Genomic DNA, 24279 nt, shown 5'->3' with positions numbered 1-24279 from the left:
GGACACCAACCCAGCAGACCCCAGAGGAAGCAGCTAACACAATTCCCAACATTTCAAACAATGGGTGAATGTATTTCAAATTTGTTTGCAAGAAATGAGATTGTTTGCATTTTTAGGACCACACAGGCATTTGGAACTTAGTTTGCGTTTATAGTCAGGAGGTATGGCAGGTGGTGTCCTAACCATTTATGGTAGAGAACTGAAAGTTGGGGAGGAGCGCAAAGTGGGTATGAGGTGTTCAGGGCTCCCCTGCCATCGGAGTCTTGATCGATCTTAGCAAAATCCAAAGTTTACCGAAAACTGGAACCCTCAAATGTCCATCAAGAGAAGAATGAGGAAATAAATTATGGTCTTTCATTCAATGTAATATGAATGAAGATGAATGAGGTGAAGTGAAAATGAATTTTGTACGAGTCCATGTAACAACAAGCTTGAATCATACAACAATGTGAAATGAAAGAAGCCAGACACACACACTCAAAAAATGCATATTGTATGATTCTATTTCTATAAAGTCCCAAAGTAAGCAAAACTAATCTGCAGTGTTAAAAGTCAGAAGAGTGGTTCCTCTTGGGAAGGGATGGGTAGAGATTGGGGGGAGGCACCAGGGAGATTCCTGGGATGCTATTAGTGTTCTATTTCTTGACCTGATGGTAACATAGACATATTCACTTTGCGATAATTCATTGAGCAGAATACTTATGATTTGTGCATTTCACATGTGTGACATTCTTTAAAGAAATTCAAATCTTGGATGGGGCCCTGCTTATCCATGGGAATTGGGCTTGCAAGAGCTAGGTAGGTCCTCAGAATCCCTGCCCAGCATGCTAGGTTCACTTCTAGAGTCAGGGAAACTGAGTCAAAATCTGAGTAGAGCATTGGGGCAACAGTAGAAGATGAGGCAAGACAAGGTGAGAATTGCATTCACTTCAAGACCACCTGACACCAGGTCTTGGGAGCAAGTCCCACAAAATGGTAGCGCTGAGATTTCTGGGTTTGGGATTGGCTCAGGGCCTGGGTGAGCCAGCATATGCAGATAGAGTCTACCAGGGGGTAAAGGGTGAAAGCTCAGGTCTGGTTTTTTTTTTTTTTTTAACATCTTTATTGGAGTATAATTGCTTTACAATGGTGTGTTAGTTTCTGCTGTATAACAAAGTGAATCAGCTATACGTGTACACATATCTCCATATCTCCTCCTTGCGTCTCCCTCCCACCCCTCTAGGTGGTCACAAAGCACCGAGCTGATCTCCCTGTGCTATGCGGCTGCTTCCCACTAGCTATCCACTTCACATTTGGTGGTGTACACATGTCCATGCCACTCTCTCACTTCGTCCCAGCTTACCCTTCCCCCTCCCCGTGTCCTCAAGTCCATTCTCTACGTCTGCGTCTCCACTCCTGTCCTGCCCCTGCTTTCTCAACTCTTGGTCCGTGTAGATGAGACTTGGCTTAATGGAAAAGAGTGATGAAGGGAAGCGTTTGGACAGAGAGAATCTGAACAGGATGAGCATTAATGCAGAGCAAGATGAGGAAGAAGAGGGTTTGTGGGGTCATGCCAGAGTGGGACACAGCACCGGGAGAAGGCATATTTGAATAAGATTACGGAGGAGCATAAAGATGGGAGAGTCTCTGAGCATTCAGAAGCGAGGAAGCCGAGGCAGTTTGTCGTGGGCGAGGCGTGGAGGCTGCTGACTCGCTACAGACCTGCTTTTCAGTTTTACTTTTTGCATTTTTAAACCACAGTCACACTAGGGGAGCTACTGAGGAGTGAAACCAAGATAACTGTCCTCTGGTGGGAGTATAGGGCTAACATTTTCCTAGTTGGACTCCAAATATTTGGAGCCATTTACCACTATAACCATCACTAAAAGCAGTCTGTGGACACTCTTTGGATGTTCCAGACCCAGTTAGAGTGAATGATCTTGACCAAGATCCTGCTGCAATGGGGAAGTTGACTCAGAGAGACAAAAAAAAAATGTTTTTTAAGTAATTTACACTTTTTTTATTGAAGTATAGTTGGTTTACAATGTTGTGTTAGTTTCTGGTGTACAGCAAAGTGATTCAGACTTCAGATCTGGATATAATATCTGACCCAAATATTCTTTTTTGGATTATTTTCCATTATAGGTTATTACAAGGTATTGAATATAGTTCCCTGTGCTATACAGTAGGGTCTTGTTGTTTATGTATAGTGGTGTGTATCTGTTAATCCCAACCTCCTAATTTATCCCTCCCCCCTGACTTTCCCCTTTGGTAACCATAAGTTTGTTTTCCATGTCTGTGAGCCTGTTTGTATTTTGTAAATAAGTTAATTTGTATCAATTTTTTTAGATTCCACATGTAAGTTATATCATATTTGTCTTTGTCTGACTTATTTTACTTAGTATGATAATCTCTAGGTAATCCACATTGCTGCAAATGGCATTATTTCACTCTTTTTTATGTCTGAGTAATATTCCATTGTATATATACACATTTTCTTTATCCATTCATCTGTTGATGGACATTTAGATTGCTTCTATGTCTTGGCTATTATAAATAGTGCTTCTGTGAGCATTGGGGTGCATGTATCTTTTCGAATTAGAATTTTTGTCCTTTCCGGATATATGCCCAAGGGTGGGATTGCTGGATCATACTGTAACTCTATTTTTAGTTTGAGACAAAAACCAAATTTATCCCCAGCCTCATGTCCACCAGCCATAAGAATGATCAGTGGACAGCGGGAGGTATGCCCAGTGTGGGGAGAGACCACAATAGATGATCAGGTTAACAGTCGGCATAGCAAAGTGGGCAGTTGGGGTTATCTTTCTCTCTGAAGGTTTACTTACCCCACTGTGTTTACCCTGCTGGAGAGTCAGTTGCAGGATGAGTTGGGAATCATTATTTATTGAAACACAGTAATGAGACCACTATGAGTGTGTCCAATTCCCTGACATGGGGGTTTCAAGGCGTCAGAAACTACCCGTGGCTAGTCAACCGATTCCAGGATATCTTAGGAAATCCCAGAGGAGCTTGTTTCTTTTTAGTTTATAAAATGCTTCCTGAAAGCACTTTTATTGAAAAACTTTATTTAGGAGAGTTTCTTTGAGCCTGGACCAGCATACCAGGAAGCATAAGTGATGACAGTATCTGCTCCTGCCTGCTCCACGCTGCTCCCCATCCAGGCGTTTCTTTTTCCAAACACGTGGAGCCCTGATTTGGAAGAGCTGTCTAGTTAGCACGTGACCTCGCCCAAAAGGTGTGATTTATAGCAGTTGATCTCAAGTATTTTGATGCAAAAAGGGAAGGGAAGTTTCAATAAAAGGATATTATAGAACTTCTTCAGCCAGTAGGTAGAATTCCCATCCCCAAGCCAGGCTGAGATCAGATCTTTAGGACAAAAAACTCTTTCAGGGCTTCCCTGGTGGCGCAGTGGTTGAGAATCTGCCTGCTAATGCAGGGGACATGGGTTCGAGCCCTGGTCTGGGAGGATCCCACATGCCACGGAGCAGCTGGGCCCGTGAGCCACAATTGCTGAGCCTGCGCGTCTGGAGCCTGTGCCCCGCAGCGGGAGGGGCCGCGATGGAGAAAGGCCCGTGCACCGCGATGAAGAGCGGTCCCCGCACCGCGATGAAGAGTGGCCCCCGCTTGCCGCAACTGGAGAAAGCCCTTGCACGAACCGAAGACCCAATACAGACAAAAATAAATTAATTAATTAATTAAAAAGAAAATCCTTAAAAAAAAAAAAAAAAAAAAAGGCAAAGCAGCTTTAAAAAAAAAAAAAAAAAAAAAAAAAAAAAAAAAAAAAAAAAACTCTTTCAGGTCTAGATGGGTCCAGTGAAGCTGGATTAGGGAGAACAACAGTGTTTGAGATCCTCAGACACAAGTATGGTGGTTGAGCTCGCTGAGTCCTGGCTCTCTTGACACCACACCCACTCCAGGCTGGGGTGCTGTTCACCTTGACTCAGTCACCGTGGTCTCCACCGTCTCCCCCATAGAATGGGGAATAATTGCACGTTCATCACACACTGACCACAAATGAGGAGGATTCATCAGACACTCTCAGATTTGCCAGATTCCTTTCTCCCAGTGGCACGTGACTGACAACTTACTACACCTTTCTACACTTTCATTTCCTCTTCTGTTAAAAGGGATGGTAATAGAGAAAGAGAAATATCGAATGATATCACTTACATGTGGAATCTTTAAAAATGATACAAATGAACTTATTTACAAAAAGGAAACAGACTCACAGACTTAGAAAACAAACTTATGGTTACCAAAGGGGAAAGGTTGGAGGGGAGGGGTTAATTAGGAGGCTGGGATAAACATATACACACTACTATGTATAAAATTGATAATCAACAAGAACCTACTGTATAGCACAGGGAACTCTGTCCAATATTCTGTAATAACCTATACGGGAGAAGAATCTGAAAAAGAATGGATATATGTATATGTGTAACTGAACCACTTTGCTGTACACCTGAAACAACATTGTAAATGAAACTACTCCCATATAAAATAAAAGTTAAATTTAAAAAAGGGGGGATTGTAATAGCCCACGCTACGCACAGGGGCATTGTGAGGGCTCAGTGCAATTTGGATGATTAAGACACTCAGCACAGGGACTTCCCTGGCGGTCCAGTGGTTAAGACTCTGCCCTTCCAATGCAGGGGGTGCGGGTTCGATCCCTGGTTAGGGAACTAAGATCCCACATGCTGCGCAGCACAGCCGAAAAAAAAATTTTTAAAAGACACTCAGCACAGTGCCTGGCCCATGATAAGTGTTCCATACATAGGAGGAATGACTTGAAACCCATTATGAGCCTTTAGCATCTTGATTTAATTAGATGACCCTCAGGGGTTAGAGAGAGCAGGTGGCTTAGAACGTGTAACCTGGGAGGATATTCAAAAAGAATCCTGAAAAAGCAACTAGAAGGTCCCCAAAGAACAGGATACTGGCTACTTCACAGGAGTTGTTACTGAACCAGGAGCCCCAGTTATGAGAGAGTCCCTTGATGGCGCCTGTGTACACCGAACCTCTATTGTCACTAAGATTTCTATTTCCGAGTACATCTCAGAGGGAGTAGTACATCTCAGGTAGAGAAGCCTTCAAGAAGTTGTCTGTTGGGGCTTCCCTGGTGGCGCAGTGGTTGAGAATCTGCCTGCCAATGCAGGGGACGCGGGTTCGAGCCCTGGTCTGGGAAGATCCCACATGCCGCGGAGCAGCTGGGCCCGTGAGCCACAACTACTGAGCCTGCGCGTCTGGAGCCTGTGCTCCGCAACAAGAGAGGCCGCGATAGTGAGAGGCCCGCGCACCGCGATGAAGAGTGGCCCCCACTTGCCGCAACTGGAGAAAGCCCTCGCGCAGAAACGAAGACCCAACACAGCCATAAGTAAATTAAAAAAAAAAAAAAAATGGTCCACATCAAAAAAATCTTTAAAAAAAAAAAACACACCATTGTAAAGCAATTATACTTCAATAAAGATGTTTAAAAAAAAAAAAGAAGAAGTTGTCTGTTAGGTGGTGTGCGGCTGGCAGATAGTGATCCGCCCTCTGACCAAGAGGAATGGACAAAGGCTGGTCTTTTCAGGGCTCATCAAACAGCACTCAGTCATTTCCAATGTCCCTAGATGGGCAGCCTTGCCCCTGGGTGCCCTTCTCCTGATTTAAAAAACCCCATAAATTTTAAAGGGAAAATGTAAGCCATGGGTTTCCAAGAATTTACACTTACTTCATCAAATCTCTTGTTTTCCGAGAGTTGTGTGGAGTCCAAAAAGACTAATGAACCGTTTCCAAATGTCTTTAAAAATCCTTTTTTCTTAGAAGGACATTTAGAGGCTTTAAAAGTTGTTCCAAGGGTAAAAATAATAATATAATAATAAATTTCTCAAAACTCTCAACCCCTGCAGGTTCAAAATTTGCTTAATTCTTCAAACCCAAGGGACTTGAATTATTACTGGGATTTGTCATTTCTTGTTTATGGGGCTTTTCCAAAGGGGAGAAAGAAACCATGTGGAGGTTCACTAGAGTTCACTGCATCGTTCACAGCCATGCCCATAGCCCAGAAGGCTTCCAGAATCTTCTCAACCTGAACCTTCAGGGGAAGCCCCCCTTACTTGGTGGCATCCTTGAGGCCAGGTTAGAGTTAAACTGAATGCACTGACTTTTTCAGCCTGGCTTAATTTTGGCTGGAGGATCAAAGCCCTCCCAGAACAATTCTTTTGTAGGGAATACAATCTATGTCACGTAAAACAGGTGATCTATTGTTAGGTGACTGTGGGGTGCAAAGAGAACAATTTTTCCTTGGGGTGTGTGCAAAGAGCCAGCTGCGGCTGGGCTGCCCTTGAACGTTGTCATCTGATGACCTCTGGTGGTGGCATTTTTCCCAGCATGTGCGCAGCGATGCTTCTGAGCCAAGCCATCCTTGTTACATTTTCCTACATTCCTTTCCTCCTGTTTTGTTATTCATGTTCAGCAAGGAGCAAGAATCAGTTGCAAACACCCAGAGTAAAGTGGGGCATGTGCCTAACCAGACTGTCGTTTCAAAAAAGTTGCCTGTGCCTTCTCTTTCAGTGAACCTCTGATACATTTCCTGTGGAAAGAGAAGGGAGCCAACATGAAGGAAAATGCGGCCTCCACAGTGGTTTTCATTTTGCTACTCTTTCTCAACACCAACCTTCTGAATGGTAAGTAAGAGACTGTCCTGTTCTCTTTCATTCCCTGGGGTGTTTATATGAGAGGAGGGGAGAATCCATCACAGTCCTCTTGCAATGCAATTACAAGAAATGAAAATGTCCATGTCATTTGCTGCTATTAAATTATTTACAATATTTTGGGGATTAAAACGAATGCAAAAATTAAGGCAAAAGAGTGAATGCAATTAATGCAAAATCCTGTCACTATGCTCTGACTTCCATCCTCATTCTGGGAGTGCAGGGAAAGAGCTCTACCAACAACAGACCAGAGTTTCAGTTCAGGTTCTGTCCCTTACTAGCTGTGCAACCTTGAGCCAATTACCTAACCTCTCTGGGTTTATACATTTGCAAAGTGAGAATAGTGATGTTTCTTCCACCTCAGATGAAAAGGTGTGTGAGAAAAATCTTTGAAAACCTGTAAAGAGTTATAAGGGGATTGCTGTTACATGGTGGGAAACTGGTATAGAGCCAACTCTGTTATGGGGAAATGAAATTTACAACTAGACTAGAGCGTGTGAGCCTGTGTGTGTACATTTCAGTGTGTCTACCCCTGCGCATTTCTGGGTGTGTATACTTTTGTATACCTGTGTATATCTTAACTTCCCTATATGTGCCTGATTGCAAATGCTTCTCTGGGTATACCTGTCTGTGTACACATTTGTGGGTGTATATTTCTGTGTATGTACCTGTGTGTGTACTGGTGTATACTTGTACAAGTATGCCCCTCTGTATATTATTCCTCTGTGATATGTGGGTGTACTTCTGATATGTGCTCTATTTGAGCGTGTGTGTGTGTGTGTGTGTACCCGTGTGTGGTACCTCTGTGGTTGTTCCTGTGTTTGCGTGCATTTTACAGGGATAGTGAGACAGTCCATTCATTGTAACCATCTCCTCTAAAGTGGGTGAAAGAAACATTTAACTAATTATAATTTCACAACTTTACCCTCCTCTCTTGAGTTTCCTCGAGGTACTATTAATAACCAGTGAAATGTGAGAGAGAGAAGCTTTCAGAGAAAAAGGAACGCAGAGATCAGTATAATCCATAAGGAAATTTTAAGTATTCAAATAATCAACAGTGGCCTTAATTGGCTTCTAAATATGCTCATTATTGAGCCATAAGTTTTGTGCTTTTTGAAAAGTAAACTTTCCTTTCTACCTCACGTACTCCTCCCTAGCCACAACAACAAACAAACAAAAAATCGCTTCACCCTGTGACATTACCCTGAAGAAATGTTCCCCAGAGGACGAGCCACGTTACAAACATCGGCAGAGCTGACCCCAGGCCGTCTGGCGTGGACCGTTTTCGGGGGGCTGGGAGGCGGCTGGGCTCCGACTGACACTCAGCCTGGTGACCTCGGCCCCAGCCCGTGCACCACATCATCCCATTCCATCCAGTTCTTCTTTCCAGTGGTTTTGCCTAGTGCCCTGTCTTCCCACCTGTGTTCTCCTCCAAACTTGCTCTTTCTGACCTGCTAGCAGTTCTACCCGGGAGCCAGCGTGAGGGGTGAAGGGCAAGTGTGGCAGAAAACAGAGAAGCCCCAGAGGCTGAGGGACCACCACCTGGAAGCTCTTCTCTCTGCTCCTGATTTCCTGAACTAATCACCACCTGGGGTTATGTGGCTCGGCGTGGATGGGCCCCCCCAGCCCAGCAGCATCAGGGCCAACTCAGGGCCACTGTTTCCCTCTCTGGACCTGACAGATCAGGAACGGAAGAGGGAACCAGCTCACCAAGAACTTTGGGGATTAGGGAACTCCGAAGCTTCCTCCACTTGACACTGGGTTTTCCACATCAGCTCTTTCAGCCCTGCTAGCTTCCAGCTGGGACTAAGTACAGCTCCTAGATAATGACGGTAGCTAGTAACCGCAAGAGCACTCGCCCACCTCTAGGAGCTCCCACGCCTCCTACCCCAACAAGAGCCAAGAATTACAAGGGAACCCTTTGCCACCTCGCCACATAAAGACCCAGGGAGAGAGGGGGAAATATAAGGGAAAAGGGACCAAAAACCCAAATGAGGAAATGGAGGCAGGGAGGATGGGGAGCCAGACTGTGAGGCTGAATCAGAGGTCAAAGCCGAATGCAATCAAGGGAGAGTGAAGGGGAAAAGGAAGGGACAGAGAAGATGGGGAGGAAGCAACTCAAGGGGGAGCCTCGGTGATACAGTGAAAGAGCAAGGGAAGAGAGCTGAGTTCACTGTGTGGGAATGGCAGAAAGATGGTGGTTAGTGAGCCAGAGGGGAGAGGTCCAGAGAGCACTGGATCAGCAAATGACCACAGGATGCTCATGCCCGGGGGAGAATTCTTTTTACGGGGCTGTGGGTGTGTATCCACTCCATAGATTCCCTGGGATTATAGAAGGGCCACGTCCTCCTTCTCGGTCCATATGTATCCCTAGCACTCGATGCTCACCGTTGTTGAAACTACATCAAATGGTGTAGTATCTCCACCTCACAGTATGCCCGCGCGCACACACACACACCCCCCCCACCGCAAAGCTCTCTCTCTCTGAGTCCTGCCAACTTAGGGCAGCCCACAGAGGAGTGTTGCTGGATGTTGACACCTCGGCACTTCTGAGCCCTCCATCCCTAGCCCTACTCCCCCCGAGGCCTCATCACTGGCCCGGCCCCATCAATCTGCTTCTGTCACCAGCAGAATGGTCAAAGAGTTGAACGGACCTTAATATTGACGCCAGTGGCTTCTGGCTTTTTCTAGGACAGTCACTTCCTGGGAAACCTGAGATCTTTAAATGTCGTTCTCCCGAAAAGGAAACATTCACCTGCTGGTGGAAGCCTGGGGCAGATGGAAGATTACCTACCAATTACACGCTGACTTACCGCAAGGAAGGGTAAACGTTCGCTTCTCTCCTAGCAGAGCGCACCTGGGTGTCCTCACTCTCCAGCCACAGGAACACTGACTCTGGGTTAATTGCCACGCTTCCCTGAATGGACGCCGATAAGGCTCCTGCTACTGGGGGAGGGAATCAAACATACGCGTCCACATCTTCCTCTGAACATCCCTGCCGAGCTCCCTCACGTGCATAAGCTCGGCCACCACCGCGGCAACAGAATCCAGCAATGCTCCCATTGCCTGTCGTAAGTTTAGGTTGTAGCCCAAGGTCACGTATAAGTGTTTCCTAAGTGCTAGTTAATTTTAGATGCTTATCTATCAACCTTGTGCCATTTATCATTTTTTGTAACCATTACTTTTGTAACCTAAGAGTATTATCATGTCATCTTTGACAACCGTGGTGCATTAGCTTTTCGAACTTGTTTCTCGTGCAAGAAAATAACAAGCCCTACAAGAAAAGGAAGGTGAGGTGTTTCCCTTAGGAAATCCATGGACCCGTGATCTCCCAGAAGGCATACTGGGAGCTAAAATTGCAGTGCAGAGTAAACACGGTGATCTCTGGGCAAGGAGTTAGTCACAGTTACAGTGAGACCCTCCTGGAAATCCAGGGACGGCTGTATCCTTCCCCAGTGAAGAAAACATTTACTAGTAGAAACAGCTGGCTCACTTCCCAGTGACAGCACTTAGTGGTACACAAAGCTGTCATCCCTTCTGGGACCCAAAGGGGTGTCAGGCAAACAGATCTCAGGAACTCCAAGTGGCAAGCCAAGTGGAATAAGCCTGCACACCTCCGGGGTGAGTCTTGCGCGGAGGCCCCCAGGTCTAAATGTGAGCAGCCTAAGGAGCCTCGTGGGCCTGAAATATCTCCTTTCAGAGTCACTTTTCTCTGTGGCCGACTTAGTGTAATTGGAAATATACTGCAGTTTGTATTCCCTTTAATCATTTTTTAATGAAATGTAATTCAAAACATATGTGCAATAAATGCTGCCTTGTGCATTCCCCGCCCCCCCGTGTGTATGTGCAGGGGAAAGTCCCAGTGCCCTGAGATGACCCAATGGTGGTTCCCTGAGGAAAGCAGTGCACTGGCCACAGAAAACTCAAGTGCTTATTGGCAGGGGGCATATGTCACAAAGCCCACAGCAACCTGTAGACAGGAAGGGTTGGTGAGAAACAGAGTCACTGGGGCTCTGACGTGACCCTGCCACCCCTTCTCCAGCACTCTCTCCCCTTGGTCACCCCCAGCTGACATGGGCAGGGCAGAAGAACTTGGGGAGCCCTTCTTCAGCTCTGGTTTTTGCATCTGGAATGCCTGTTCCCCAAAATCCAGTGGTATTGATCTATTAAGAAAAAACAAGACTCTTTTTACCACTTTCTTACTGACTCCTAATATATTACTCGTTGCAGAGAGACATTCACCCATGAATGTCCGGACTACAAAACCGGTGGCCCCAACTCCTGCTACTTTAACAAGAAGCACACCTCCATATGGACGATATACATCATCACAGTAAATGCCACGAACCAGATGGGAAGCAGTTCCTCAGATCCACGTTACGTGGACGTGACTTACATAGGTAAGGGGAAGGGTGATTGGTGAGGAATTTGTTACTCCAATATGAATCTACCAATAGTCAAACTCAGTTTGAGTCTTCTTGGCTTATGGATAGACTCCCATAAAGAAAGATGAGAAAATTCACACCATCCTTGCCAACTGAGTGTTTTAAACCAGTTTTTTGGATTTAATTAATTTTTATTGGAGTATAGTTGATTTACAATGTTGTGTTAGTTTCTGCTGTACAGCAAAGTGAATCAGTTATACATATACATATATCCACTCTTTTTTAGATTCTTTTCCCATATAGGTCATTACAGAGTATTGAGTAGAGCTTCCTGTGCTATACAGTAGGTCCTTATTAGTTATCTATTTTATATCTAGTAGTGTGTATATGTCAATCCCAATCTCCTAATCTATCCCTCCCCCTCCTTCCCCCTTGGTAACCATAAGTTTGTTGTCTACCTCTGTGACTCTATTTCTGTTTTGTAAATAAGTTCATTTGTACCCTTTTTTTAGATTCCATAATAAGTGATATCATATAATACTTGTCTTTCTCTGTCTGACTTACTTCACTCAGTATGATAATCACTAGGTCCATCCATATCGCTGTAAATGGCATTATTTCATTCTTTTTTATGGCTGAGTAAACCAATTTTTATTTATGACGGTAAGACAGTAAAATCCTTATGCCTTCCTTTGACCCTTCTTCCCATCCCCTTGCACCCAACAGGAATGTTCTATTTAGCTTCCCTTATCAATCCTTCTCTCCAGCCCTCCCCCTGCAACCGATGTCCCCTTCTCCCTTGGCGAGCTGGGATTTCTTTTCTGAGATTTCTCTCCCTGAAAGACAGAGCTGCTTCATGGAGTAGCACCTCTTAGAAGAGTCTCATCTGCTTCTCCACCCACAGGAATTGCTCCAAACCACTTTGCCCCAAATTCAATTCTCAATATACATATGTTTCTTAGCAACTGGAGCTATTCTTTTCAAAATAAAGAATTTGAGGAGTAAATCGCGCTGCTTGAACAGAAGTCTGAAGGCCAGGATCACAACCACGATGTTTGGAGAAGTCATTAGCAAAGTGAAGCCAAATCGACCTGAGAGCTGCTTCTTGCTTTGCATGATCAACACTGAGCTGCAGGACAATGAGACATAACTGCAGTGATCTGCATGGTTTAGCAGGGACGACAAAGGGAATCTTAGGACAAGAGATGGCTTGGCCTTAGCTAACCTAAGGAGTAGCTAATTAGGTTCAAGGTCACCCAAGTCTTCCTGACTTACCTAACACCAACCAACAAGGAAAATCAGGCTAGGACTCTCAAGTATTGGACTGTATATCATCCCACTGGTGTGTTATCAGTGACTGATCCTTAAAAACTAGAAAAGCTTCCAACATCAACTGGAACCCATTTGAATTCTGTCTCTCCCCAGCAAATTATTGCAATGAGCATGGGGATGGAAACAGAATTTGATCTTAGCTTAAGAAAATCAAAAAGTAACCCCACTGACAAGTAGGAATAAAATAAATTCCATTCATATAAATTTACATGAGATATGAAGTCTTTAAAATGCTAAACACCCAATAATTCCATTTTCATAGTTTCTTTCTTAAATTTCCTTGCCCTCAAATATTCTGCCCTCAAGTGTTAAAATATTTAATATTTAAGGTCAAAACAGTGAAAGCAAGAGAAGTTCTGAAATGTACAACTGCTGTAATGAAGATTATTCACAAAAACAAAAATGGGATCACTAAAGAAAAGTAGTATGTTTAAAAAGTGAAATTAATGAATGGATCAAATTCATACTGACTCTGGAAAACAAATTCTCTGGTGAAAGAATGTGTTGGGCCATACTTTTCAAAATAATAAAAGAAGTGTTCATGGAATTCTCATATAACCCTGCAGCACACAGTGTTGGTGACAGGCCGCAGAAGTTCATTTACAACACAGTTTTAACCACAGTAAAGTCTACCAGCTTGAATCTCATCCAGCGATAACCTGCAGTACAGGATATTGGCACATAATCTCTCAGAAATAGATTTCGTTGTTGTCACTGAGAAATATTTAGCTATGCTGAAGACACTTGAAACGTGATTCTCAACTGGGTGCTCTTTGCCTCCCATAGGGTACTTGGCAATGGCAGGAAATATTTTTGATGTTTGCAACACAGGGAGAGAGGGCCTCTAATGGGGAGAGGCCAGAGATGCTGCTAACGTCCTACAATGCTCAGGAAGGCCCCTACCACAAAGAATTATCTGGTCCAAAATACACATAATGCTGAGGTTGAGAAACTGCTTTCAGGGATTCATCTTGAACATTTTACTTGCACCTTTGTACAAAGATGTTTTAATCAACATTTCTCAGTCTTGTGTTCAAATTAAAACTTATATTAAATAACTGATGTTTATTTAGTAAGTCCATATAAAACAATCTTTCTTAGGTATTTACTTAGTAACATACAAGCATTAGGATTAGTGGCAAATTTTCTAAAGCTGTTTTTTTAGGCAACTGTAGGGTATAATGCCAAGTCCACTAGAGTTACACTCACTCTTCTCTCACCTGGAATGGAGACTGATTTGAGGAGGTAAGAAATGAATGGAGAAAATGTGACTGGCCAGCAGGACTGAGACGAGGGTAAGGCAAGCCAGCGCCCTAGGGCCCTCACTCTTTTTTTTAATTTATTTTATTCAAGTATAGTTGATTTACAATGTTGTGTTAATTTCTGCTGCACAGCAAAATGATTTAGTTATACATATATATATATATGTTCTTTTTTATATTCTTTTCCATTATGGTTTATCACAGTATACTGAGTATAATTCCCTGTGCTATACAGTAGGACCTTGTTGTTTACCCATTCAATATATGAGTTTGCATCTCCTAATCCCAAACTCCCACTCCATCCCTCCGCCACCCCCTTCCTCCTTGGCAACCACAAGTCTGTTCTCTATGTCTATGAGTCTGTTTTGTAGATAAATTCATCTGTACCATATTTTAGATTCCACATACAAGTGACATCATATGGTATTTGTCTTTCTATTTCTGACTTACTTCACTTAGTATGATAATCTCTAGGCCCATCCATGTTGCTACAAATGGCATTATTTCATTATTTTTTATGGCTGAGTAGTATTCCATTGTGTGTGTGTGTGTGTGTGTGTGTGTGTGTGTGTGTGTGTATCTCACATCTTCTTTATCCATTCTTCTGTTGATGGACACTTAGGTTGTTTCCATGTCTTGGCTATTGTGAGTAGTGCTGCTATGAACATAGAGGTGCATGTATCTTTTTGAATTATAGTTTTGTCTGGATATATGCCCAGGAGTGGGACTGCTGGACCATATGGCAATCCTATTTTTAGATTTTTGAGGAACCTCTGTTCAGTTTTCCATAGTGGCTGCACCAATTTACATTCCCAACAACTGTGTAAGAGAGTTCCCTTTTCTCCACACCCTCTCCAGCATTTGTTATTTGTAGATTTTTTAATGATGGCCATTCTGACTGGTGTGAGGTGATACCTCATTGTAGTTTTGATTTGCATTTCTCTAATAATTTGTGATGTTGAGCATTTTTTCACGTGCCTGTTGGCCATCTGTATGTCTTCTTTGGAGAAATGTCTATTTAGGTCTTTTGCCCATTTTTCAATTGGTTTTTTTTTTTTTGATATTGAATTGTATGAGCTGTTTGTATATTTTGGAAATTAAGCCCTTGTTGGTTGCATCGTTTGCAAGTATTTCTCCCATTCTGTACATTGTCTTTTCATTTTGTATATGGTTTCCTTTGCTGTGCAAAAGCTTGTAAGTTTGATTAGGTCCCATTTGTTTATTTTTGCTTTTATTTCTATTGCCTTGGTAGACAGACCTAAGAAAACATTGGTACGATTTATGTCAGAGAATGTTTTGCCTATGTTCTCTTCTAAAAGTTTTATGGTGTCATGTCTTATATTTGTCTCTAACCCATTTTGAGTTTATTTTTGTGCATGGTATGAGGAAGTGTTCTAACTTCATTGATTTATATGTGGCTGTCCAACTTTCCCAACACCACTTGCTGAAGAGATTGTCTTTTCTCCACTATATATTCTTGCCTCCCTTGTTGAAGATTAATTGACCATAGGTGTGTGGGTTTATTTCTGGGCTCTCTATTCTGTTCCATTGATCCATATGTCTGTTTTTGTGCCAATACCACACTGTTTTGATTCCTGTAGCTTTGTAGTATTGTCTGAAGTCTGGGAGGGTTATGCCTCCTGCTTTGTTATTTTTCCTCAGGATTGCTTTGGCAATTCTGGGTCTTTTATGGTTCCATATAAATTTTAGGATTATTTGTTCTACTTCTGTGAAAAATGTCATGGGTAATTTGATAGGGGTCACATTAAATCTATAGATTGCTTTGGGGAGTATGGCCTAGGCACCTCACCCTTAAGGAGGTGTTCACAGACCTGTACTTAAAGGAACCTGACATCAAATACCAAGTGTCTCATAACCATGGAGAGAAAAAAGGTAGAGAGATCTACCTCTAAGTCATATAGTTCTGGATTCAGGTACCCATATTTGACTAAATGTGGAGTTTCTTTCATATCTACAGTTGAACCAGACCCTCCTGTGAACCTGACTTTGGAATTAAAACAGCCAGAAGACAGCAAACCATATCTGTGGATAAAATGGTTTCCACCCACCCTGGTTGATGTAAGATCTGGTTGGCTCACACTCCAGTATGAAATTCGATTAAAACCTGAGAAAGCAGCTGAGTGGGAGGTGAGTCAACCGGAAGCTTTTGGAGGGAACCCTGTCCTTTGGCAAAGATGAAGTACTCCAACTGAGAATAGGTCATGCCCCCTAATTATTGGGCCACCATGTTGCCTTCCTGATGCTGATGTTACCCACCCATGTGTGGAAGGGCCTTCTCCCCTCCACTGGGATGGATGGGGGCTCATCTTTACAGCTCTCCCAGGACTAGCTCCTTGCAACTGAACAGCCACTTCTGCCGGGTTTTCAACCCACCTCCCTCAGGATATCTTAGATCTAACATCTGTGAGAGTACTTAAATGGCACTAAGTGGGAGGAAAAAATGTCAGTGTAACCAGTCCATGGCTAATGGCATTTTTATTCACTTTAAAATACTTCATTGTAAACAAATAGTACAATAAATTATAGGCATTATGATAATTTACTCTTAAATAGTTTAGTATATGTCTCTTTTAAAAAGGGAATATTTCTAAATATAGCCAAAATAATAAGATCGCATGTAGAAAATTAATTGAAATTCCTTAATATCATCTTTTTGAATCCCTTAATATCATTTAATGGCCAGTCCATATTTTAATTCCCCCAATTGCTTCAAAAAATATTTTTAACAGCTGGTTTGTTCAAACCAGAATCCACTCCAGGATCACTCACTGTGGCTGGCTGATATATCCCTTCACTCTCAACGTGCTCAGGAGACTGGGCCACTTGTCACATAGAATGCCCCACCTTCTGCATTTGTCTGATTAGTTCTTTGTGAGGTCATTTAGCCAGTTTCTCTGTCCCCATATTTCCTGTAACCAGACATTAGGTCTAAAGACTTGATTAGATTCTAGGTGAACAATTTTTGGCAAGAAAACTTCAGAGGTGATATATATGCTTCATATTCCATCATATCAGGAAACAAAGATCATCTGCTCAACCTACCATAAATGATGTTAAAAGTGCCCTCTTGATCCCTTGATTGTAAACTCATGTTTAATTTGTGCACAATTGCTTCAGTGTTCATGAATTCCCAGTTCTCTTCCACCTAGTGGCTTTACATCAGTGAATGATCCTTGAATCAATTATTTTATTAGAGTTTAGAAAAGAACAATTTCCCAATGTTATTAACTAGTCACCTTCCATAATGTAGAATTTAGAAAGCAAGGTGTAGGGAGCAGAACATTTGTCTTTCTGAAGTAGAGTTCCAAATGGAGAGATAGAAAGCCTATTGATTTTTGTGTGAGCAGTATTTAACAGGAGGAAGGGATGGGCTGAGAGGGTGGAATGGTGTGAACAGGGTATTTACTAAGTGTGATCATTTGGCCTCACTCCTCCAATAGTTTATTGCCTAAAGAAAAAGTCTCTTTCTTCATAACACAAGTCAGAGTGACTTCTGTTTTCCTTGGCCTCCCTTAGACTCATTTCGCTGGGCAGCAGACTCAGTTTAAGATTCTCAGCTTATATCCAGGACAGAAATACCTTGTCCAGGTTCACTGCAAGCCAGACCATGGATTCTGGAGTGAGTGGAGCCCAGAGAGCTCCATCCAGATACCTAATGGTGAGTGTCTTGGCTCCCTTTTGCTTATACTCCTAAATCTTTTTAAAATAGAATGAGTTTAATGTTTGGTAATTGCAATCATTGTTGCTTTTGTTGTGGTCATCCATGTACAATGCTTGGTGTCAGTCTATTTATCTCTTGTAAAAATAAAATACAGTGTGTGTGTGTGGAAAAAAAAAAAAAAATAGAATGAGTTTAGTAAATTTGTATGTAGTAACTACTAACAGAGAAACTATTTTGAGTCTTAGCCAGAAGAATGAGTAGAGGTGAGTTTATCATCTCTCCACTCAACACAAAGACATTTGGAAGTATAGCATTGCTCCCTGGGTCACTGTCAGTGAGGACCAGTTTCTAGGATAAGTCTGCAGTCATGGGCTTGAAATGTCTCAGAGGGCTTGATGGTCAGTCATTCTGCCCTCCCTATCTGCCCCATTCCTATCATTCAAGGTCATCATCTAGTTCTCCCCAAATTTGTAAGGCGCTATCCCATCTGAAAAGCATGAATTGATTTTCAGTCCTTGAAGACAATTACATGTTGGTCTCTTAGTCAAGGAACAGTATATAAAAGGCACCCAGTTCTTTAAGTGCCATTAAACATGGTGGCTGGCATTCTACAGGGAATGAATCATTTGCATTTCTCAAGTACTTTACAGTTTACAAAGTCTTTACCTTGTTTGTTCCTCCCAACCATCTCAAATATTCGGAGAGAACAGAATTGCCGTTAGGAACTGAAAGGGAGGAAACCAAAGGTCAGTGGAGTTAGAAGTCTTGCCCAGAACTGCATGGCGAAGCCTAGCTCTTGTGACAACTTGCCTGGCCAAAGTATCAGGGCTCACATTGGCATACTGGAAAGAGCACCGAATTACAGGCCACAAGAGTGTGCATCCAGCCCAGCCCTGGCTCTTACGAAATAAAAGCACAGGGTCTAGAGGCAGAAGGCCTGGGTTCAAATCCCAGACTGCAACTTTATAGCTACATGCCTCTGGGTAAACCACTCTTAGAGTCTCAGTTCCTCATCTTTACATACAGGCAATGTATGTAAAGAGCTTAACACCATGTGGTTTTTACTAAGAACTTAATAAATGTTAGCTTTCTTAATTATTATTACTGCAACTGACCATGTACCCTTGGACTTCCTATAAAAGTATCAAATCAAATAATATTTTTAAGGATTTTGAAAATTTTAGAGTACTGTAAAATATATGCAACTTTAAAATTTAATAATATTGGAAAAAATTAAATCCATCATTAATGTTACTCTGGATTGATGTTCAAATCAGAAAAGGTGTGGAGGGGCGGAACTTATGTTCAAAAATTTCATTGATTTGTTTCGTTTGTTTGTTTTTAATGATGCTATATGTGATCAAAACTTTCTGGCTGTTTGCTTTTTAGACTTCTCAATGAAAGATGCAACCGTGTGGATCTTTGTGGCCGTTCTTTCTGCTGTCATCTGTTTGATTATGGTCTGGGCAGTGGCTTTGAAGGGCTACAGGTACTTCACTGTCTATCAACCCTCCTCCCAATCATGGTTGTCAGGGATAATGGCCAAAAAAGACAATACAAAAATGATGGAAACCTACAGATAATTCAAGCACCTCATTTTAGCCATTAGTTGCAGTGTGTTCGCCATGAAAAACTTTTATCAGTGCTAGCAAAAGTAGAATAGACACATTTGAAGTTGATGCTCTTTCCATCAAATGGAGGCTCACAGTTGTGAAATAGTAAAAATCTGGCAAGAACAGCAAATAATCCCCTAATCGTTTCAGAATCAGCCAGAGTTAGTTAGCCAGCGTTCATTTTTATGTTGACCTCTAGAATTATTCATTGTCTTCACCACTGATTGTTAGTCTCACGCAGCCTCGGAGCTCTAACTTCTACCTACCATAGTCCATGCAGCAGCTATTTGGAGATAATGCTAATCTTTCAAAAATTACAAAGTGAAAACATGTGTCATTTATCTTATCTCACAAATCTTTTTATAGCATGGTGACCTGCATCCTCCCTCCGGTTCCTGGGCCAAAAATAAAAGGATTTGATACTCATCTGCTGGAGGTAAGTGCCAGAGGTAAGAATGTATTGTGACCAGCTTCTCTAAACTCATTATCTTTACACACGAGCACACAGTTCCCATCAGTGCAGCCTGGTCAGCTCGACCATCCTGGACCAGCTGTCCCTCCTCTTCAACAGGTGTGTTTACAGAAAGATGTGGGAGGCATGAGGGTACTTACCATCAGATACTAAGTGTCAGAGGGCAATGAAAGAAAGCCAAGAAAACCTCAAAACACATAGGAATGCTTGCTAGGTTTATCAGGTCTTTTCATAAGCCCCATCAAAAACATTTTGTACAAATAATCAATTGAGAAAGAGGGTTTATATTTTGATGAATACGAACGAGGAACCTACCACCAGCCCCTCCGTCATACTTTGGTGTAAGCTCTCACTTGAATGTTCCTTACAGAAGGCCATAGTAACAGAATATCCTATTGCAATTTTTGCTCAGTTTGAGAGCTCAGTTAAGACTGGCTCAGTACAGTGGAACTGGTGTTTGCCAGGGCCCACTTAGACCGATTCAAGTGGGAATTAAATTTAAGTGTTTCAAATGAAAAGAGGTGTTAGAACATTTTGAATTTCTCGGTGTTAGAACATTTTAAATTTCTCTGCAGGTTGAAATATATAGTTTCAATTTGACCTTCTGTTTAACACTGATGTATATAAAAGCAGTCACCTACACATTGTCACTTGACCCCAGCCACTGTGAGGCCAAAAGCACAAGAATGTGAAGAGTGAGTCCTGGGGAATTTGGCTTGATGGCATTCACTTTGATTGCAGATATCAGAGCAGGAACTAGAGCCCCAGAATTTGGGCTCTTATTCTGCTCTCCAGTCTCTGGCACTGACCTTTATAGACCCAGCATGAACATCTCAGCTAACTAAATGAATTATTGTTTAGCTCGCAATTTGACCTTGTAGCCACAGGGACTTAATGACTTTTAAAAACTGCTTTTTGTGTCAGAAAAAAAAGTTCTTGGATTTTTAATGCCATTACCCCTAATTCTCAAAAGAACTTTCCCAGATGGGTACTATTATTCCCATTTTACAAATGGAGAAACTGAGGATCACAGAACAGCTTATCCAAAGTCATAGACACTTTAATAAGTAATAGAGCCAAGATTTAGGCACCGGTCCCTGACCTAAGTCAGAGCATCTGGAGAAGCGTGGAAGATAAGAAGAGGAGGCCAGAGGAGAAGTGGGGGGAGAGGAGGATAGAGAGGAGAAGGAGGAGGGAGAGGAACTGAAGGAGATGGAGGGAATACGGGCTGGCAGGAAGCGGGGGAGGAGTGCAGGGAGGGGAAATGGAGCCGAAGGAAATGAAGGAGTGGGATGGGAGGTGAAGGGAGGGACGGGGAGGGAGAAGCAAGGAAGAGGAGAAGGGAGAGAAGAAGGAAACGATGAGAATCAACTTCCCTCTACCAGACTCTAGAACGTGGGGTGAGGAAGCCAGTTAGGAGGACAGCAACCAGATTTCAGAACTAGTGAGTCCCAGTACCAAGTGCACGCGTGAGCACTATGGGTTTAGATGTTTCCCAAGCTTTTCTTATTTAATAGTTATAGTTTTATTATATGCACAGATACTACTTGCCCATTCAACTCATGATCATTATTGCTTAGAGAAAAGCTAAGTTAAAATCGTGAATTGACTTAAAGAAAAATATTAGGTGAGTAATAGTCCAGGAGGTGATTCTAGATAGCCTGGGACACAAATGTGTGACGTTTGGGAAATTCTGCTAGGCCGTGACCACATCCCACCGTCCCACAGTCAGGAACACAGACTTGGCTGCGATGTCGATTTAGAATGTTACGAACCTCACAGCCTTCTTGCCTTGTGTCTGTGTTTCAATAGAAGGGCAAGTCCGAAGAACTTCTGAGCGCCCTGGGCTGCCAAGACTTCCCTCCCACTTCCGACTGTGAGGACTTACTGGTGGAGTTCTTAGAGGTGGATGACAGTGAAGGGCAGCAGCTGATGCCGGCTCACTCCAAAGAACACCCGGGGCGAGGCGTGAGGCCCACACACTTGGATCCCGACAGCGACTCTGGCCGGGGCAGCTGCGACAGCCCTTCCCTTTTGTCTGAAAAGTGTGATGAACCTCGGGCCAATCCCTCCAAGTTCCACACTCCTGAGGGCCTTGAGAAGGCAGAGAAACCTGAAACAAACGTTACCCAGCCCCAAGACCCTCAGAGCACAAGCGTGGAAGGCAAAATCCCCTCTTTTCATGCCAGCGGATCCCAATCTTCAACGTGGCCTTTGCTGCAGTCCCCCAGCCTGCCCTACCCCAGATCATCTTACCACAGCGTTGCTGATGTGTGTAAGCTGGGCCTGGGCACGCCAGGTGCTGCATCCGCTTTGTTGGATGAAACAGACACACATGCTTTAAAACCCTCGCAAACCATTGAGACTGGCGGGGAAGGAAAGGCAGCTGAACAGAGGGAGTCAGAAAGCTTCCGTTCCAAGACTGACCAAGACGCGGCACGGCTGCTGCCCCAGGACAAGACCCCCTCGATCTCTGCTAGACCCCTGGAGTACGTGGAGATCCACAAAGTCAGCAAAGATGGAGCGCTGGCGCTGCTCCCGAAACCAAACGAGAACAGCGGCTGGGCGGAGAAGACCAGCACCCCTGAAACCAGCAAGGAGTACTCGAAGGTGTCCCGGGTGATGGATAACAACATCCTGGTGTTGGTGCAGGATCGGCGAGCGCAAGACCTGGCTCCGTTTGAAGAACCAGCCAAGGAGGCCCCGCCATCCCTGCCACAGAATCCAGCCGAGGTAGACCTGGCCTCCTTCCCCGCGGCCCCGAGCAACTGCAGACTCCAGCTCGGTGGGTTGGATTACCTGCATCCCACAGGCTTTATGCACTCCTTTCAGTGAGAGCTTGATTCATGGAAGGATGGGTTAAAATGTGATTTTCCTTCAGGTAACACTACAGAGTACATGAAATGCACTCTACCAGAGAAGGTTCGAGAACGGGGTTGGAATGGCACTACCAAACTCCCAGGTCACTCCTCTTCATGATCCATTTTCAACCAGTTGCCTCTTTCTCCAACAGCTGATTCCAGAGCAAATCGTTTAGTTTCGTGTGATTTGTAGATTTACGTTTTGCTATCAGTTATAAAATTATGTGTTCAATGAAATAAAAGCACATTGCTTAGTATTCTTGAGGGACAGTGCCAATAGGTATATCCCCTGGAACAGGCTTTCATGGTCTGGTATGTGACAGAAGGATATGAACTAGTCAAAACTGTTTACCACAGGAAGATGGTAGATATGAGAAAAATGCCATGAAAACCACTTTTGAAGACCAATTGCTTAACCTTTGCACTCCTCTTTCATTTTATTAGGATTAACCAAATTAAACACACTTAAAAAAAAGAGTGCATTCTAGAACACCTGACAAATTGTTTACATCCATTCCTATTACCTTAATGATGCATTGCCAATATGCAAATAAAAAGGATGCCTCCGATTTTTTCTTAAAATAGTTTGAATTTATTAAGCATGGATTGTCCCCCCCTAAATTGTATTTCATTCTGAAGTTTCTGAAGAATAGAGTTTTAGAAAGTGAAATTTTCTTACATAAGAGGCAAATGAGTTTCATGTCGTGAATCCTTCTAAAATGTTTTCCTGCTTCATTTCAGCATGATAGATAATTTATTACACACCCTAGTCTTCTGTTAGTGAAAAAAAAATCCCAAAAGACTAACTTTAATTTAAAAGATAATCGCTAATGGAAGTACTGCCTTACTGTACATACAAATTCTACTTTAATATAAACCTGTAAGTTTAACAATGTATTTTTGAAGACTATTTTTCTATCACTTAGGTAAGTAAAACACTGTTTTCTACCTTCCCAGTACAGCTGTTTACGTATTCAGTGGGTGCAGTATTTTCTGCTATGTGGTTATAAGGAGTATTTACAGTACAGAGTGATATATGCAGTCCCTGTTTGTGGAATAAAATGCCACACCAACCCAAAGCCCACTGAGGAATATGAAGCGGATGACAATATTCAGTTTCCAACACAGTGTAGTATAGTTTAGCTGATTCTTTTTATCTCCAGGATACTTTAAACAACAATCACAGAGTTAGAGTTTTAGGGCTCTCCACAGACCGGAAATTACTTCTTTGTAATTTAGGGCTACTCCAGGGCTTCTGCTCTTCTCTGGGTGAATAGTCATAGAGCTACAATGAAAAAGGAGAGTGGTAACATCTAACGCACTGTCCTAGAGAGAGGGTTCTTGTTCTGCTTTTCTGAACGACCTTGGGCAGCAAGGACATTTTAAGTAAAGCCAAGAGTTTGTGTCCCTCAGGAGTAGATCCAGTAGATCCACTTGCAAAATGTTGGCAGGGGCAGGGAGAGCACTCACGTCAGAAGTATCCAAAGAAAAGTTCCAAGAAACCAGGCATCTGTGGATTAGTGGGAACCACTACAAAGGCCAGGGTATGGAGGTCGGAAGCCCCAAGTCAGTTGCAAGGGCAGGCTCTCCAAGGGCAGTCAGAAGCCTGGATCTCCATTTTAAAGAGCACATCCATGACTCATTGAAGTGCCTGCCTCTGTGTCCATTTCACCTGACAGCAAATCCATTTCTGTGTCCACTCACTAGCTGGAACATAGAGAATTTGAGCTCCCTCTGTGAGCTAAATATTCCAGCCCAATAAGTCCATGTTGATAGGAACTGGACTCAGAAGTGGCCTGATGTGTGAAAGTGAACACATTGCCAGAGCTTCCAGAAATGCAAAAGTAATAAATCTGAGGCTCTATTCTCCCAATATGCAAACAACATGTTAAGAGTGAGGGGGCTATTTGGGAAAGCTGTCCAAGTTTATTCAATCCCCTAGATCCTGGCTACTCAAAATATGGTCTGACCAGCTAC

At 43.0% G+C, this 24279-nt stretch overlaps 1 protein-coding gene across 2 annotated transcripts in view; it reads left to right on the top strand.

The window, feature by feature from the left end:
• The window catches only part of PRLR (prolactin receptor), a 183838-nt gene extending 160814 nt beyond the window's left edge, over positions 1-23024 (top strand). For both annotated transcript variants that reach the window (XM_057541846.1, XM_007192218.2), the window contains exons 3-10: positions 6556-6668; positions 9387-9519; positions 10926-11095; positions 15653-15822; positions 17212-17353; positions 18746-18845; positions 19336-19405; positions 21254-23024. In XM_057541846.1, coding sequence (XP_057397829.1) covers positions 6599-6668; positions 9387-9519; positions 10926-11095; positions 15653-15822; positions 17212-17353; positions 18746-18845; positions 19336-19405; positions 21254-22276 — 1878 coding nt within the window. In that variant the 5' untranslated portion in view covers positions 6556-6598 and the 3' untranslated portion in view covers positions 22277-23024. The remainder of the gene's footprint in view (positions 1-6555; positions 6669-9386; positions 9520-10925; positions 11096-15652; positions 15823-17211; positions 17354-18745; positions 18846-19335; positions 19406-21253) is intronic.
• Positions 23025-24279: the final 1255 nt, after the last annotated feature.

This window comes from Balaenoptera acutorostrata, chromosome 2, assembly GCF_949987535.1.
Source record: "Balaenoptera acutorostrata chromosome 2, mBalAcu1.1, whole genome shotgun sequence".
Lineage (NCBI taxonomy): Eukaryota > Metazoa > Chordata > Mammalia > Artiodactyla > Balaenopteridae > Balaenoptera > Balaenoptera acutorostrata.
Note: the sequence above shows the minus strand (reverse complement) of the source record. Positions and strands in the feature narration are given on the sequence as shown.